This window comes from Bacillus rossius, chromosome 14 (assembly GCF_032445375.1).
Source record: "Bacillus rossius redtenbacheri isolate Brsri chromosome 14, Brsri_v3, whole genome shotgun sequence".
Lineage (NCBI taxonomy): Eukaryota > Metazoa > Arthropoda > Insecta > Phasmatodea > Bacillidae > Bacillus > Bacillus rossius.
In genome coordinates this window covers 3782627-3797765 of record NC_086341.1, presented here as the reverse complement: position 1 = coordinate 3797765, position 15139 = coordinate 3782627, and the positions used below count along the sequence as shown (strand labels likewise).

Below are 15139 nucleotides of genomic sequence, written 5' to 3'. Positions count from 1 at the left end.
CCCAAGAGCTCTCGACTGGTACTCCACCGGTACGTACGTACGTAGTCAGGGTTTACTTACCGAACACGGCCAGAGACGACGACGGCTGGTGCGGGGGTAACGCGAGTGCCAATGAGAAAAGAGGACCATCGGACGTCACCGACGTGAAAGCTCGATACATCCCGGCGACAGTTGCCAGAGACGACCATCGGTACTCCAAAACGCCCGACAACTTTTTTTTTCTCTTTTCTTTTTTTTTTGGTTTTTCAGCTAACTCCTCCAAGTATTTATGAAGTAATTATCCAAGAAAATGGGACAGTGGAAAAGTTTTGTATGCAACGCAGTAGTGGAAACACGGAAAATTAACTTTTCCTTAGTGATTACGATGCTATTAGTGGGTAAAAGGAAACTTTAAAAATTATGAACAATTACCTCAATTTACACATATCTGACGCAAGGAAAAAACTAGACTAGTTTCCACCCGGGGCAAGAACTTATCTTGGCACATACCCAACCCCCCCCCCCCCCCCCTTTTTTTTAAAAAAAACCAACCAAACTTAAACCCTGACAACACCTCATATCACTACCAAATATCAATTCCACCATTACAAATATTTTTGATTCAACTTGTGTGGGGATTCATTTTAGTCATTTAATTTTCAAGACATCACAGTTGGAAAGTTACCTTAAAAATACCAATTATCGGCCATCCAAATTTTTTTATGTGTGTTACAACATTACGATATTCAATTAAATATCTATATTAAAAATTACTCTGCCAGTTAGGTGCCCGGGCCACAAGTCCCATGTGCCTCTCTCTAGTCGCGTGCCTGATCTGACGAGCAGTACCTATATATCTGGTACAAAAATTAACACCACAAAAAATTTTGAATGCTTATATATTAAAAAATCTGCGGGAGTTGCAATATAGTAAAAAATAAAGATGAGAACTGGAATGACCCATCAAGGCGGGTGAAGGTCATCAATACTCAGGCACTTCCGCAAATCCACTAGTCACAATCGCTTCATTCTTCCCGAAAAAAATGTCTCTCTATTCCTGAACTGATAACTCATTTGCACCAAAACAAACATGCATGATACTTTTTGTGAACTCCGGACTGTGTGGTAGTGATAGGCAACCAGTGTGTGCAGTGTGAACGCCATTCAGAACGAAATATGTCTGTAAACATGCAAGTAAAAAAAAAAAAAAAAAAAAAAAAAATTTAACATTCAGGAGAGAGAATTCTGATACTTGCCCCAAACTCACTCTAAACTACACAGAAAACTACCCACTAACTAACTAACACGTATGCAACTAGACTGGACAAACTATCATGCCTATCTACCTCTTCCGAACGATGCCACCTTACTAACCCACTCACCATATTCCCTCGCCATGCAACGCTCTACTGCAAAATGACAGCGCTTGTAAGGTGAGAAAAAAAAATGATACCCACATGTTCATAAGAATTCTACTTACTGGTACTAGCCTTTGACTAGGATTTATTCTGACAAAGCAACAGGCAAAATAAAGCTGTAGAAGGTTACATACTGAAACATCATCTTGACACATGTGCGGTATTTTCAAATGCAAAGAGGAAAATAAAAGGTGGAGCAAATATGACAGTCCCAGAAAGTGCGTACGAAAGGAAACTGCTTCTATGATCTCGGAGTTAAGTACGATCTCAGTCACGGAATCAGCACGTGACATCACAACTTGAGGGGGCCTGCCTTACTCGAGACTCGGCCGAACCCCGGGACAGGGTTTTACGTGTTAGATAATATACTGCATCATTAAGCCATTTTCGATGTGTAACATCTTAGCTCTCGGTATACGGCATTTGGTGGAAGTCATTTAGCGAATGGAACGGAAGTCGCGAGGAAAGGAAACGTGTAACAACCACGGTGCTGCCATCTGTGGCGGATAGCGTGAACTAGAGTTCACAAAGACAAAGGGGAAACTTTACAGTATTAACTGTTTAATAAACTTCAACAAAATGGGCCATATTTTAATGAAATACCTTGTCATAAGCTGCGGTTGAGTTTTTTTTCAAGTCTTTTTTTTGGTCTTATCAAAGCCGTTTCATTATACAGTTTAACCTTTCACTCTGCAAATCAAATAATTCTATAATCAATGTAGCTAATCCAGAAGCGAATTCTAGCAGTGGGAGCAGAAACTGTGTGTGATTTGCTTCTAGAAATTTAATTGAAAACACAATTTGCGTATATTTATCGTACTCTTGCATTATTTTAAAGAATTCTACGTGTTGTTTCGTGTCCGGGTTTTCTTATTGAACGTGTATTTGCAACACGAGAACACATGAATATGCTGGTTATCGAGGTTAGATGTTACACATCACTGGCTAGTACTGAAATACTTGCTCTCATTTTTTTCATAATATCACTTATAAAATATAACAGCACTGCGCATTGCAGCGATACGAACATGGCTATAAAAGGAAAATTATGACAAAGTCTTGTAGGTTTCTTTTTCCATATTTGTTTTTGAAATTTTAAACACTGTAGGAACACTGTGACACATAACAACAAAATTTTTCTCATACTTTTTTATACCCATGTTTTTCACTTAGCCACGCACATTGTGGGTTTGGCTGAAAGTGATATTTTGAAAAACGGCAGAACCAAGCCTTTAGTTACTGAACGAGTAAAACCGTATCCTGGGGCACAGCTTGGTCCGAGGGATGCAAGCCTGCTTAGGGTGGTCGCTTAAGCCAGCCCCACACGATACCCATTTCCTCGGCAGTTTTCATACCTATTTTTCTGTTTGCACGCCTGTTCCCACGTAGGTAACATTCCAGCACCCTTCCAAGGGGTCTGGATCTGGTTATAAAAATATTTCATACCCTAAGTCTTGGCCAAAACTGTAATAGAACGTGTTCTATTTTTCTGCTATGCCCACGAGCGGAAGTCATCAAGATTGTGGACCCACGTGTAGCAATATAAACCCTTCTATAGTCCCTTTTGTAAAAGTAAGGGCATGTAACAAATGCAATGGTATACCAAATGAAACTTTATGATAGTCAAACTATCCTGGAATATATTTTGTAAATTAAAATTATTGTTGAAATATATAATCGCAATTAAAAAAATCCTTCACTTTAGATTCAAGTTTATTATGCGAACTATTTGGGTATTAGGTATGTCTCACTGGGTTACAAAAATTGTTAGTTAAAATTTCTCAAATAAAGTAGTAAAATAAGTTAGTAATCAAGTAACATTTATAAAATATGTGAATCATAGCATATTTTTAAGATTATAATGATATTTGCACAAATAATACTGTGAATTAGCTAGATGAAATGTCTGATTGATGTATTATTATAAATAATTCACAAAGAAACTGCATTAAAGCAAACCTAATATCCTTTGTAACCTTTAAATTTTATATTACCAGATTTTGAAACTAACCTAAGAATAAAAAATGCAATCTTGTTAATTTATAAATTGCTCTGTATATGTTTCTAAATACTAGATCAAATTTTTTTTAATATTTTTGCAAGTGAAATGTAGAAAATAAAATATAAAAATACAATCCACCAGGTTACATAATTTTTAAAATACAGAGCTGCAATTTTCATATTTTTTTTTTCTCCCAGTATTTGGTTAAACAGACAGCAACATGTTTATCCTACCCCGATATGCTTTCTTTGGTCGGTAACTGCGCTGGCTGGTTTTCTGTTAACATTCTGGGCATCGTGTGTACGGAGTTAAGAATTCTTTCTTTCTCTTCTGCTAAGCAAACTTCAATGCCCACTTCTACGCCCATGGGTATAGCAGAAGTTACAGCAGAAAATGGGCATCGTGTGGGGGTGGGCTTTAGAGACACCATCCTCCCCCGTCAAAGTACTGTTTCACCCTGGAGGAGCAAAGACACTAAAGGTCGACACCCTCCACTTAAAGGCATTGCAATCCACGCGGGGCCCTTGGAGTCGTGACACCTGCGGCAGAAAACAACATCTGAGGCCCCTTGAGTACTGTCATCCAACAAGTTCAGCTTCACGCCAATATAATACAGTTATATTTTCTCATCGCCATTACAACAACTTTGCACACAAATAAAAAATTGCTGCCATTAAAAGACTATCTAAACTTTCAACTTGCTTTTGTGTATGCAAGTTTCAACATAACAAATACAAGTTAGATCATAATAGATTACATGAATGCATGCTGTCTAAAAAATCTGAAATACTATCGCAAAGCAAAGTCTTATTGCTAGAGACCTGCAAAATTCGCGGATTCATTCGGTGATAGGCTAGAACTCAAACACATATACCTCCTAGATAATTTTGCTATTGGCTTACTGTTCATCTGGACGAATCTCAACCAGTTATAAACCCTCAACCAAAGAAGGATCGAATCACAGACAAACCAGCTGAGACGACTTACAAGTCGGCAGCAAATGAACTTGCGTTATTTGCCCGAGTGTACAGGGGTATGTGCAGTCTATCCTGAAGGCCATCGAAACCGCGAATTTTGCAGGTCTCTACTTATTGCTTGTATTATTTATTATGTGTAGAGCTTCTGAAAAGTATGACACCAAATTTTTAAATGTCAATTCTCTTTATGCAATTAAAATTCAGATAATTTTCTAAGGAATGGTGCGTGGGACAAACAACCCCATGCACAACCCTGAATCCACGCACATTTAACAAAAGCCTTAGTAACGAATAAAAAAATAAAAATGAAAACATTAAAATGGGAAATAAATTAAACCAACGGAAGAGATTTGACGCTTGCAAATTTCAAAACCATTCCTGCAGACTATCTGTAGGTGCAATAAATACAGAAACATGACCTTAGATCATTACGGTATTTAAAACTGGAATCAGTACAAAATTAATAATAATACCCACAGCTACTGTGAATAAACATGAAACATTTAATAATAATTAGGATTAGTATCAGTAATATAAAATTATTTCCTTGCTATACATCTACATAGTTGAGCAGTACACATGAACTGCAAAAAAATCAGGAAAGTATTTAATATAGAAACTTTTGCTGAATTAATTGCAATTTTTAAACGTGCACTTGAGAAGCAACTATTTCCCAGTTTCCATAGAAATAAACAAAGCTATTCTTCTGTAATAAGAATAATTCCCTTCACAGCCTGACACCGGCAGTTAAATTAAAAATAAGCTAATACTATACAAACAGTAAACAGCCAATAAAGAAGCTATGTAGTAGTGATGGGACAATTTCACATTCGCCTGGATCTCTGCTCATGTACCATGTCAGAGATTCCAGTCAGAGATTCCAGATTTTGGTTTTTGAGTTTTATTTCATTAACGTACTTTACACTAGTCAAACTTTTTGTGCCTCACAGACTCCACTTTCTTAGCTTCATATGTCTTTTACTTGGCATTATCCAATCTGGCGCACCATTAGTTCTGAACTGAACACTAAGCAGTCGTATTGCTCGTCCAGATGTGGCACTCAATAACAATAATTTATTACAACAGATAAGCTCAATTGAAGGAAATAAAAATGTGGCCAGCATTCACTGTCATCCAATTTATATATTAGGAATATTTCATGAACCTAATAATTATTTTTTTGTTTATCAACACAGGCAAGTCAAGTTGATTATCAGAAATTAGGAACCAAAACTATTAAATCGGCAAGTTCTTCTCGCGAGGAACACTTTTAGGTCGAGGACTCGTCACTTCTGGGCAGAATGGTCCGAAGCTCTTGCAAGACTCCCTGTCCAGACATCTTAAAACATCAACGGAAATCAAAATATGCATTTTTTTTTCCTGCTGGTTTTCTAGCCTTGCCAGTATTCCGTGATTCTAGCTGCGAGTCTGTGACAACATCATCACTACAGCTCTACAAGAAGTACAGTTTGGAGTATCGGCCAGTCTGCGTTATGACTCGCGGGTTGAACGCACCAAGCCCGACAAGGGAGCAACTATCGAGCGGGCTTCGTCCACCGCATTAATTAAGGTATCTAACGTTCAGCAGCAAACGCAGGCAGGCTGTGCCCGGGGTGGCTTTTGAGATCGGCGACCAGCCAAAGAGGTTTTGTCCCCGCACACTGTTTGCAAGTTACGCCGCACCCTTTCGCCAGGTGGCGACACTCGCCGCAGGTCTTCCGAGGAGACGTGTCGTGTCGCAGTGGACGGCACCGCCAGGCGTGAGTTGCCGCAACGGAGTCTCTCCCGAGGCCTGGTCCGGTGCGCGCTTCCCTAACGCACACGTTCTAAGATTCCCGACAACACCGACCCTGCACCGGTCACAATCACTTCCTGGAAACTGAAGAATTACTGCGTGTTTATCACCAACACTTTCGTGTTCACAAAAAAAAAAATGCAGCAACATAAAACCTTTAAGTGCTTGAAAAAAATAACATACAAGTTAAACTAGACGCAACATAACTCCGAGCCTGGGTGACGGTTAGAAAATCGTTGTGTGTATGTGAGTCCCGACACTGGAGAAGGCAGACGTGGCGCGGCAGTGAGAGATAATGCGTAACTTGATAACAGGGGCTACACGCTACTGCACAGAGTGAAAACTTAGTCCTTCGGTGAAATCCGACGAATACGTTGGTACTTACTAAACGTTTTCGTTTACAGTTTGGATCTGAGGTTTGTATGCATGTAGTGTATCACTTTTGTTCAGAGCCAGTGTTACATATGTAGTGCAGTACTTCAGTAAAGTACAACTTTATACATAAAATGCCTCCAGTGTTGTCAAAAGTTAAGAGTAAAAAACTGCACTCGCAGGCGCGGGAAATCGTCTATAACGTTCTGCAGTTTATGGAAAATGAAGCGCGATTGCAGGAACCCTCCATTTCACTAGAGAAAGCACAGCTGAGAACAGCAAATGCGACGGGTGTGTCTCGCACGACTGTACAAACAATATGAAAAATGGCTCACCGAACAATTAATACAAAATCTTCCACCAAACATTGTTGTTGTGATAGATAATCACAATGTAAAAATAAATAAAAGACCCACCTCCAGCTCGACAAAATTGGAAATGCAGCAGTGGTTAAGTAAGGAGAATATTTCCTTTACTAGCGACATGCTCAAACCAAACTTGTATAACCTCATAAAGAAGCACAAACCTTCGCAAGTGCAGTACTCGGCAGACAGACGATTGGTAAATAGTGGCCACACATTACTTCGTCTGCCCCCTTATCATCCGGATTTGAATCCGATAGAAAGCATATGGGCTAAAGTTAAAGGAGAAGTCGCTTCAAGAAATGTTACTTGTAATTTGGCAAATGTAAAAAAAAAACTTTGCGAGGAAATATTTAACCGAATGGGTCCAGAAGATTGGATACCGATTTGCAATCACGCCAAGACACTCGAGAACGAATACTGGGATAAGGATGTGCGTTTTGACATTGAAATTGATAAAGCGATTGTTCAGTTAGGTGATGCAAACAGTGACAGCAGTGACGTTTACACATCAGACTCTTCGGATGGAACAGTCAGTGGCGTTGAAGAACTGAGGTAGTGCTTGGAACGTCAGTGGTAAGTGGTCAATGTTTTCTGCTTTTCTCTACCTGCTGTGCAAGGTCGCCGTATCTGCTTATACCCCCTCCTCATCCACCCGACCCCCCACACGTGTTGCAGTCAACACTCCTCATGTGTGACGTAGCTCAAGCTCGGAGTTATATTGCGCCTAGTATACACATGCTTTTCTTTTTCAATACTTACCTGTAAAAAAAACAATTTCATATTACTTTTAAAAACCAACCGTTCTTCTACAAATATGCACAACTGCATTCACAAACATTTTATTTTTCCATCTTTCTCCGCAGATGTTAAGATAAGTTTTGTTTACCAGTGGATTCATGCCAGCAGTATAAAACAGTACTTTATGAAAGAAAGTCTTGTTAAATGAAGTTTCTTCCTTTCGTAAACACTGCGAATGAACATGCCCATGCATAGAGATGATGCGAACCACGAGCTACTTCAAACCATGCATATACACGTGTCTGGCTGAGGAAGGTCTGGACGGAACAATACAGATGCATGTTCTAGGTGAAAGGTAGAAGGCTGAAACGCTCGAGACAGAATTCCTAACTTAGCGCCGTTACAGGAACTTACGCTTGCGTAACACAGCTCGTTCGTGTGGACAACCAGAGACCTGGTCTTGATGTAAGCTTTTGGACATACGCCATTGCTAAAGCACATGTATGTATGTATGTAGAAGAAAACTCACATCTCTAATGAGGAATGCATGTTTTCGATCTCACAGCATGAATGTGTGTCGCGGCACCCAAGAAGAGAATTCTGTCTCGTGCGAGCCAGGGGTGGTGAGGAACGTGCTGCTCGACCGTGCGAGCAGGAAGGACGAGGCAGTGGTCGACACCGCCACGCCCCCTGGAGACCAGACACAGAACCCCCAGCCAGGCCGACCCCGGCGAAAACCCCCCGAGCAACAAGGACACAACTCCCACCTCGAAGGTGCTACCCAGAGTGCTACAAGCCGTAACGTAAGAATGTCTCACCTCACCGTGGCATCGAGCACTTTTACATTATCTTTAGTGTTGATCAAAAGGGGCAGTAAATCCTGAAAATTAAAAAAATATATATAAATAAATGATTTAAACCACCAGTCAAAGCAACCAAATCAGAACACTTAAAAATAAAATTTTTTTTAACAAAATTTAGAGGGGGAAAAAAAATCTTACCTTCTTTATAACCTGAGAAAACCCGAGAGTTCTTCTGTACTTCTGGGCAGTTTTATCCTCATTTAGTAATTTCTCGAGGATCTCATTAAGAACAGCTGGAAAGAGAAAGGACTCTTACAACACAGCCTGCTTTAAAACTCACACACCTCATTACTCTCTTCACATTCCAAATCCATTATCTCCTGAAGCAATAAAGGTTCTTCGAAACCATGGTAGGGATGATAATGAAAACACACTTTATTTTTATAACTGAAAAGGCTTAGTCTTAGAAGCTTATTTAATTTTTTTAATTTTCTTGATATTACTATTAATAAAGATATTTCCCTGCAAATATATTCTGATAGCTCTCTTTTGCATTTGTTGCTGGATCACAAATTTTCTCACCAGATATTTACTCAATGATATTTCTGACATATAAATGTCACGCAAGTAATTGTAATTAAAAACACTGGTGCAATTTGTTGCCGCTATTAGCCACATAATATTTATTAAATACCTGTTGAGAAAATTTAAGATGAAACGTAACACGCAAGAGAACTATCGAGATGAATTCAGAGGGAAAGCCCTTAATAAAAGTAACTACAACTAAAAGTTATCAAACGGATATTAAGAAAACTCTAATTGTGAGCTGGTAGTTTTAAAGGCAGCATGTTGTTAAAAAATTGCACCCTAAATTTAAGAAGAGCTCTAATAAAAACTATGTAAAAAAACTGATTTCTTGAAACAAAATTCATGAAATTTATAGAACATCAATTAAATCATAACTTAGTTTCAACAATGTCTTCCTACAAAGATGAGGATGTTCTAATGCCGTATTAGTGGCTGCAAAATAATAAAAAAAAGGAAACGTTTTTACTGGGTACAACCACTTATTCGTTATGTAGTTCCAAAGTAATTAAGTGTCGATAAAGAAAAATACAATTTTTTTTTTTTTACAGAATGTCTCAAATATAATTTAACATCATCATCAAAAGAAGAAAGAACTAAAAGCACACCAATTATATTAATATCTGTGAATAAAAGTCAATGATTCCAGTTGGAACTTGAAATTTCCATAAGAAACTGATGAAACTATGTTGCATGAAACCAAAATTACAAATTTTATGAACCTATGGTTGTGCAACTATGTGACATCTTGGTGTCGTAAAACTTGGCGTGCATACTTATTGGGTTTTGCCAGGGTTGGCTGATTAAAACCACAGTATATACCATGGTTTAAGCTACCATTTTTATAAAAAAAAAGTTTTTTAAATAATGTATTTTTAAATAGAATATCTTAATTTTTTTTAATGAAAGGTCTAATTCCACTCTAATAAAAAAAGTTTGGTCATTAATGTTTCTGGTGATTAACACAAACAAAAAATTATATACTAATCAAGATGTTATCATTTAAATTATCTGAATAAGTTGTAAAACACACCCAGCTAAATACTCCTCTAAAAATAAAAAAAATATTAAATAGTTAAATCCTATTCTGTCGGAAATCCCTGACTATAGTGTGAATCTATATTCTGTGGGGAAACAGCCATTCTATGGAGAATCCTCCTCCTGTGGAGAAATACCCTTTCTGTGGTTAAGTCCCAGTCAGATGTGCAGATTTTCTGGGATCGGTTCTTTGATTTTATAACTTTTCGGTTCAACATGAGCGACAGAAAGCAGGATGTCGCATGGCTTTCATTCGAACTTGCTGAGAACCAAAATAACTAACATCATAAAGAAAAAAACCCTGGTTTGAACCCAAGAAAACCTATTTTCAAAAAAAATTTTGGATTTTTTTTATTCCAACCCTAGTTTTTGCTCTGAACACTCTAAAAAAAAAAATTTGTTCTTTTACAAGGGAAATTCTTGGAAACCCTGTTGCCAAGGATATTTCTTGCAAAACTACAAGGCAGAAGCCTTGCAAAATCGCACATGGTACAAAGCTCTGCCTTGTAGTTTTACAAGTAATATCCTTGGCAACAGGGTTTTTCCATGGATTTTCCTTGTGAAATATACAAAAAATGTCTTTCAGTGGATGGTTTCATGAAAAATTAAAGTTTCACATTTAACAAAACCGGTTTTTTCATCGTAGAAGATTCTTCGATGTTTCGAAATAATCCCCCGCGGCTGGGAGCTCACCGAGACAGTCCTCGTTGGCGACGTACGAGTCTCCCACCTGCACGCCGAGCGCGAACGTGCTGTGCACCTCCAGTGGGTTTATCACCATCCACTCCATGTCGGCGGTTGGTCGGCCTGCGGACGAGAGAGCAGCGTCGAGCACGCCGGCCCCGAGCCCACGACCGAGCTACACAAAACTGCTACCAAACATCTCAACACGCCTTGAACATTCGTACGACACCGAGATCGTAACACTGCAAAAGTACTCACTACACACGTCCCCGCAAAAAATTCTAGAAACCAAAATTATAAAATAAAAAAAGGGGGTTGTCCGTAAAGTCGGTTTACGGACGATAATTTCAAGTGATTAATGTAATGAGAAAAAATTGACGAAAAATTGCATACTTTTTAATTTTCTAATATTATTTACAGTTTTTTGCAAATTTAATTTTTAAAATTTATTTTTAAATATAATCACGAAAAATTAGTCAAAAAGCCCGCCTTAACCTGTTTGATATTATAGAAGATTTTCTCGCACGGTAGATTGGCCGGTTCTTGCACGCTCGGCTCATGCGGAACGCGAGACTTTTTCGTGCGTGCAGCCGGCGTTCATCGATTTATAAGACGTTATCACGTCAAAAATAAAATGATACATGTATTCATATACAAGCATTAGAATTATACTTCGCCATAATTCAAAGAAGCATAAAAAGTAGTGACGAGTCAAACCACAATTTTCTCTAATTCGAATCCCAAAGAGTACCTCGAAAACACACCCTCGAATCTGAGTCTACATCTCAAAGGTCAAAATAAAATAATATGCAAGAAATTTAAAAAAATCAATTAACTATGGTGTTTTAACATTCAACCCTTTAAATGTTTGTTTCACAAACTAAGTTTTCAGAATCAATACATATGATAACTTTATTTATGTATCACCTGTTAAAAGTGCAATATCTTGGGGAATGGTAACAGGATATGCATGAAGGAAAAAATTAATCTAGTAAACTTCAGATATAATCAGTGTTGAATTGTTTAATTTACTTTATTTTTCTCCAAATCATCTTTAATGAATATTAAAACCTTGGAATACTAAGGAAATGAGGTTTTTGAGAATTACATTGGCCATTTTTTTAATAAATAGTCCAAATCAAAATTAAGAGATAGGTAACATTAGTCATATTAAAACAAACCAACCGAGTGGTAAATGTCAATGACGTCTTGTTTGTTCTGACACAAATTTCTTGACTAACAAATTATAGGTAAGCCCAAAGGAAACCAAATTACAGAATCTGTGTAACCTGGTTAAAGCATTATATAAAAAAAATAGGTACAAGTAGTTGCAACTCAGGTTTGTAGGATTTTGGGAAAACCAATTTTTAATTGATTTATGAGTTGTAGTCAAACAATAAAGTAAAACATGTCAAAGGCTACACATAAACGATTAATTTAAAACTGTATATAACATGATAACATGCTCTTACTTAGTTGATGCTAGGGTTGACATAAAAAATGGCCTTTAAATTTCTAAAAACTATTAAATAAACACATATTAAAAATATAAAACATTTTACAAATAATTAACAATAGTTAGGACCATTCTTGTTAATTGTTTAGGGTGTATGTATCATTATAATTCATTATTTTATTTTTTACATTTAACATGGTTAAACTTGTAGACTTTATGAGTGGCCGAAATTCAACAAAATGAAAAAATAAGTGTATAGCGCATAATTTTGCATAATTAGCTGGGATAGTTGAATTTTTAACATTTTTGTGCAGTATGGATCAGCAGAACCAAATGGAATTAAATAACTGAAAATGTTTGTGTTTAAAGGAAATACTGGTGGCTTAAAATTCTCTCAGAAAAAAATTATTTAATTTTATTCAGCCCTTTAAAATCACAAAAATTCTGATGATTTTAAAAAGCCACGTAAAATTAAAAAAATTATATTCTGAATGAAACTAAACCATATGACATAGCAGCCAATAAAATTGATTTCAAACCTAAAAAATTACAGTTTTTTATTCCATTTAAATTCTCATTATCCATATAGGACAAACATGTTAAAAATTCAATATTACACATATTAAATATTTAATGTTAAAATATGCAAAACGTATGCTCTATATGTACACACACACACATACATACACACACACACACTTTTTTTTGTGTGAAAGTTCAGCTACCCAAAGAGTTGGGACGTTTAACAGTGTGGAAACTACATATATAAAAATGGATGTTGGTATGTACGTACGTGTATGTGCATGACATTGATAAACTCTTGACACCGTTTGACTGATCACCATGAAAGTGGGCACATCAAAGTGTTTTTTTCAGGGAGACGGTTTTTTATGCTATCCATTTTGCTATAACTCGTCACTAGATGACGCTGCAGTAGCAACATCTACACCGTTCTACCAATCTCCAAGAAACTTTGTATATATACAGATATTATACAGAGAATATTTTCACGGTATACATTTTTCTACAACTTCTACCGTTCAATCACAATGGGTAAACAGAAAATCATAGGTCATAGACATGCAAACAGCAATTGTGTATCATTTCTCTATGTCCACCACACCGTCATAAAGCACTATCCATTTTGCTTTAACTCGCGGACAAAATATCACCCTGTGTTCAGCCCGGGCAACGCCAGGTACTGCAGCTATGAAAACTGGTATATTGTGATTTTTACTGTCCTTAATCCTCAATAACAACAAATAGTGATTGTAACTGTGATTAGTATTTGGTGAGTGAGTTTAACATGGAATACCATTTCAAACGCTTTATAGATTCTAGGTTACATACAAACAATCCATTTAATATACACAGAGGTATATAAATAAACCACAGCAGGAGACAACATCTGCCGAGTTCTGCTAGTGTAAATATAAACTAATGAATTGGAACATGACATACACCCTTAGGTAAAACTTCTTGACAGCAAGATCCGAATATTAAGTATTCTGTGATGGCACTCCAACGCTTCGATATAAACATGCCCATGAACCTACCCACACCCTTCGTACCTTCAAAGGAGATCGCAGGAGATCGGACCAATCAAACACCAGCTTCACCAACTGCTTGTTCTAGTGTTCCGCCTGCAGTTTGACGCTCGCGAAACAGATTGCTTCCCTGGATGTTGATTGGTCATCAGTGGTTCCCTCGCAGGGCATTCCCTGGACTCAGCGGACGTGCGTCTAGCGATGTCTCCGCTCGCCATACAGCTCGGACAGAACGCCTGCCAGACAAACCAACCAGCGATGTTCATTCACTTTTTATTTAAATAATTCATGTTAGTGGGTAGTACCTAAACTTATTTTGCTTCTGATAATTTTTTTTCACAAGATTTTAAATAAATTCATAATATAACCACATTTAACTGTTAACAAAAGGTGTTTTCAACTAAACAAGTCATTAATGTTTTTTATGACCTTATAAACAATTTTTTTCTGTCAATCCTAACATGTACTGAAAGCATGAAAATTTGTGGAATAAAGTTTTGAATTAACCATTTGTATGTAGCCTTTGTTTTCAAACTCTTTTGTTTAATAGATCATTCATAAAACAATAAAAAATGAGGTTTTCCCAAGACCCTGAAAAACACAAGTTGATATGGTTTTAGGAAAACCTAGGTACTTTTTTTTAATTTAATGAATGGTATACTAAAAACAGAATTTAAAGACAAATTAAATACTAAAAGGTTAATCCAAAACTGTATTACACAAGATTTCATTCTTTCAGGACATGCTATGACTGACATAAAAATGTCTCCAACTTTATAAAATCATTAAATAAAGACTTGCATAGTAGAAAACCTTATAAATAATTAAATAAGGGTATATCATGAATTTATTAAAATAATGTGAAAAAAACACAAAATAATAGAAGCAAACTAATTTAGGGCTCTACCCCATTAAATTCACCTTTTTCATTACCAAAGCTACATAAACTCTTCCACATAACAGCTAAAAATCAAAACAATTATAAATTTATTTTATTTTCTGTCACACACATTAAAATTATAATGTAATTTAGTATTATGGTAGGTATCATTAATATCTTTATCATAAATATAAGTGTTGAAAATATAAACATAAAAAAATAATTGTACACCGCAAAAATCAAGCAAGCAAATTTTAAAACTAAGTTTGCTTATAACAGTATATTTCAATATTAGATGTATTGGAAATGCATTGCAACTTATTGAAGTGAAAACTTATTTAGCCCCGTTGAGCGATTTTTGGTAGGGGCAAAACTTATGGGTTCGCGTCACCGACATGCTAGTGATGTGTTGCGCTAGACTGGCGAATCGCAGCGGCCTGTGTACGTGTTTACGCATATACACACTAATACATTGTATATACTCGACTGTATCATGTGCG

The 15139-nt window shown here is 36.8% G+C and overlaps 1 protein-coding gene across 5 annotated transcripts in view; it reads right to left on the bottom strand.

Annotated features, from left to right (window-relative positions):
* Positions 1-15139, bottom strand: part of LOC134539034 (protein timeless) — a 64796-nt gene that overhangs the window by 38695 nt on the left and 10962 nt on the right. For all 5 annotated transcript variants that reach the window (XM_063380711.1, XM_063380715.1, XM_063380714.1 and 2 more), the window contains 4 exons: positions 13784-13995; positions 10766-10879; positions 8648-8742; positions 8465-8526 (listed from right to left, as the gene is read on the bottom strand). In XM_063380711.1, coding sequence (XP_063236781.1) covers positions 8465-8526; positions 8648-8742; positions 10766-10862 — 254 coding nt within the window. In that variant the 5' untranslated portion in view covers positions 10863-10879; positions 13784-13995. The remainder of the gene's footprint in view (positions 1-8464; positions 8527-8647; positions 8743-10765; positions 10880-13783; positions 13996-15139) is intronic.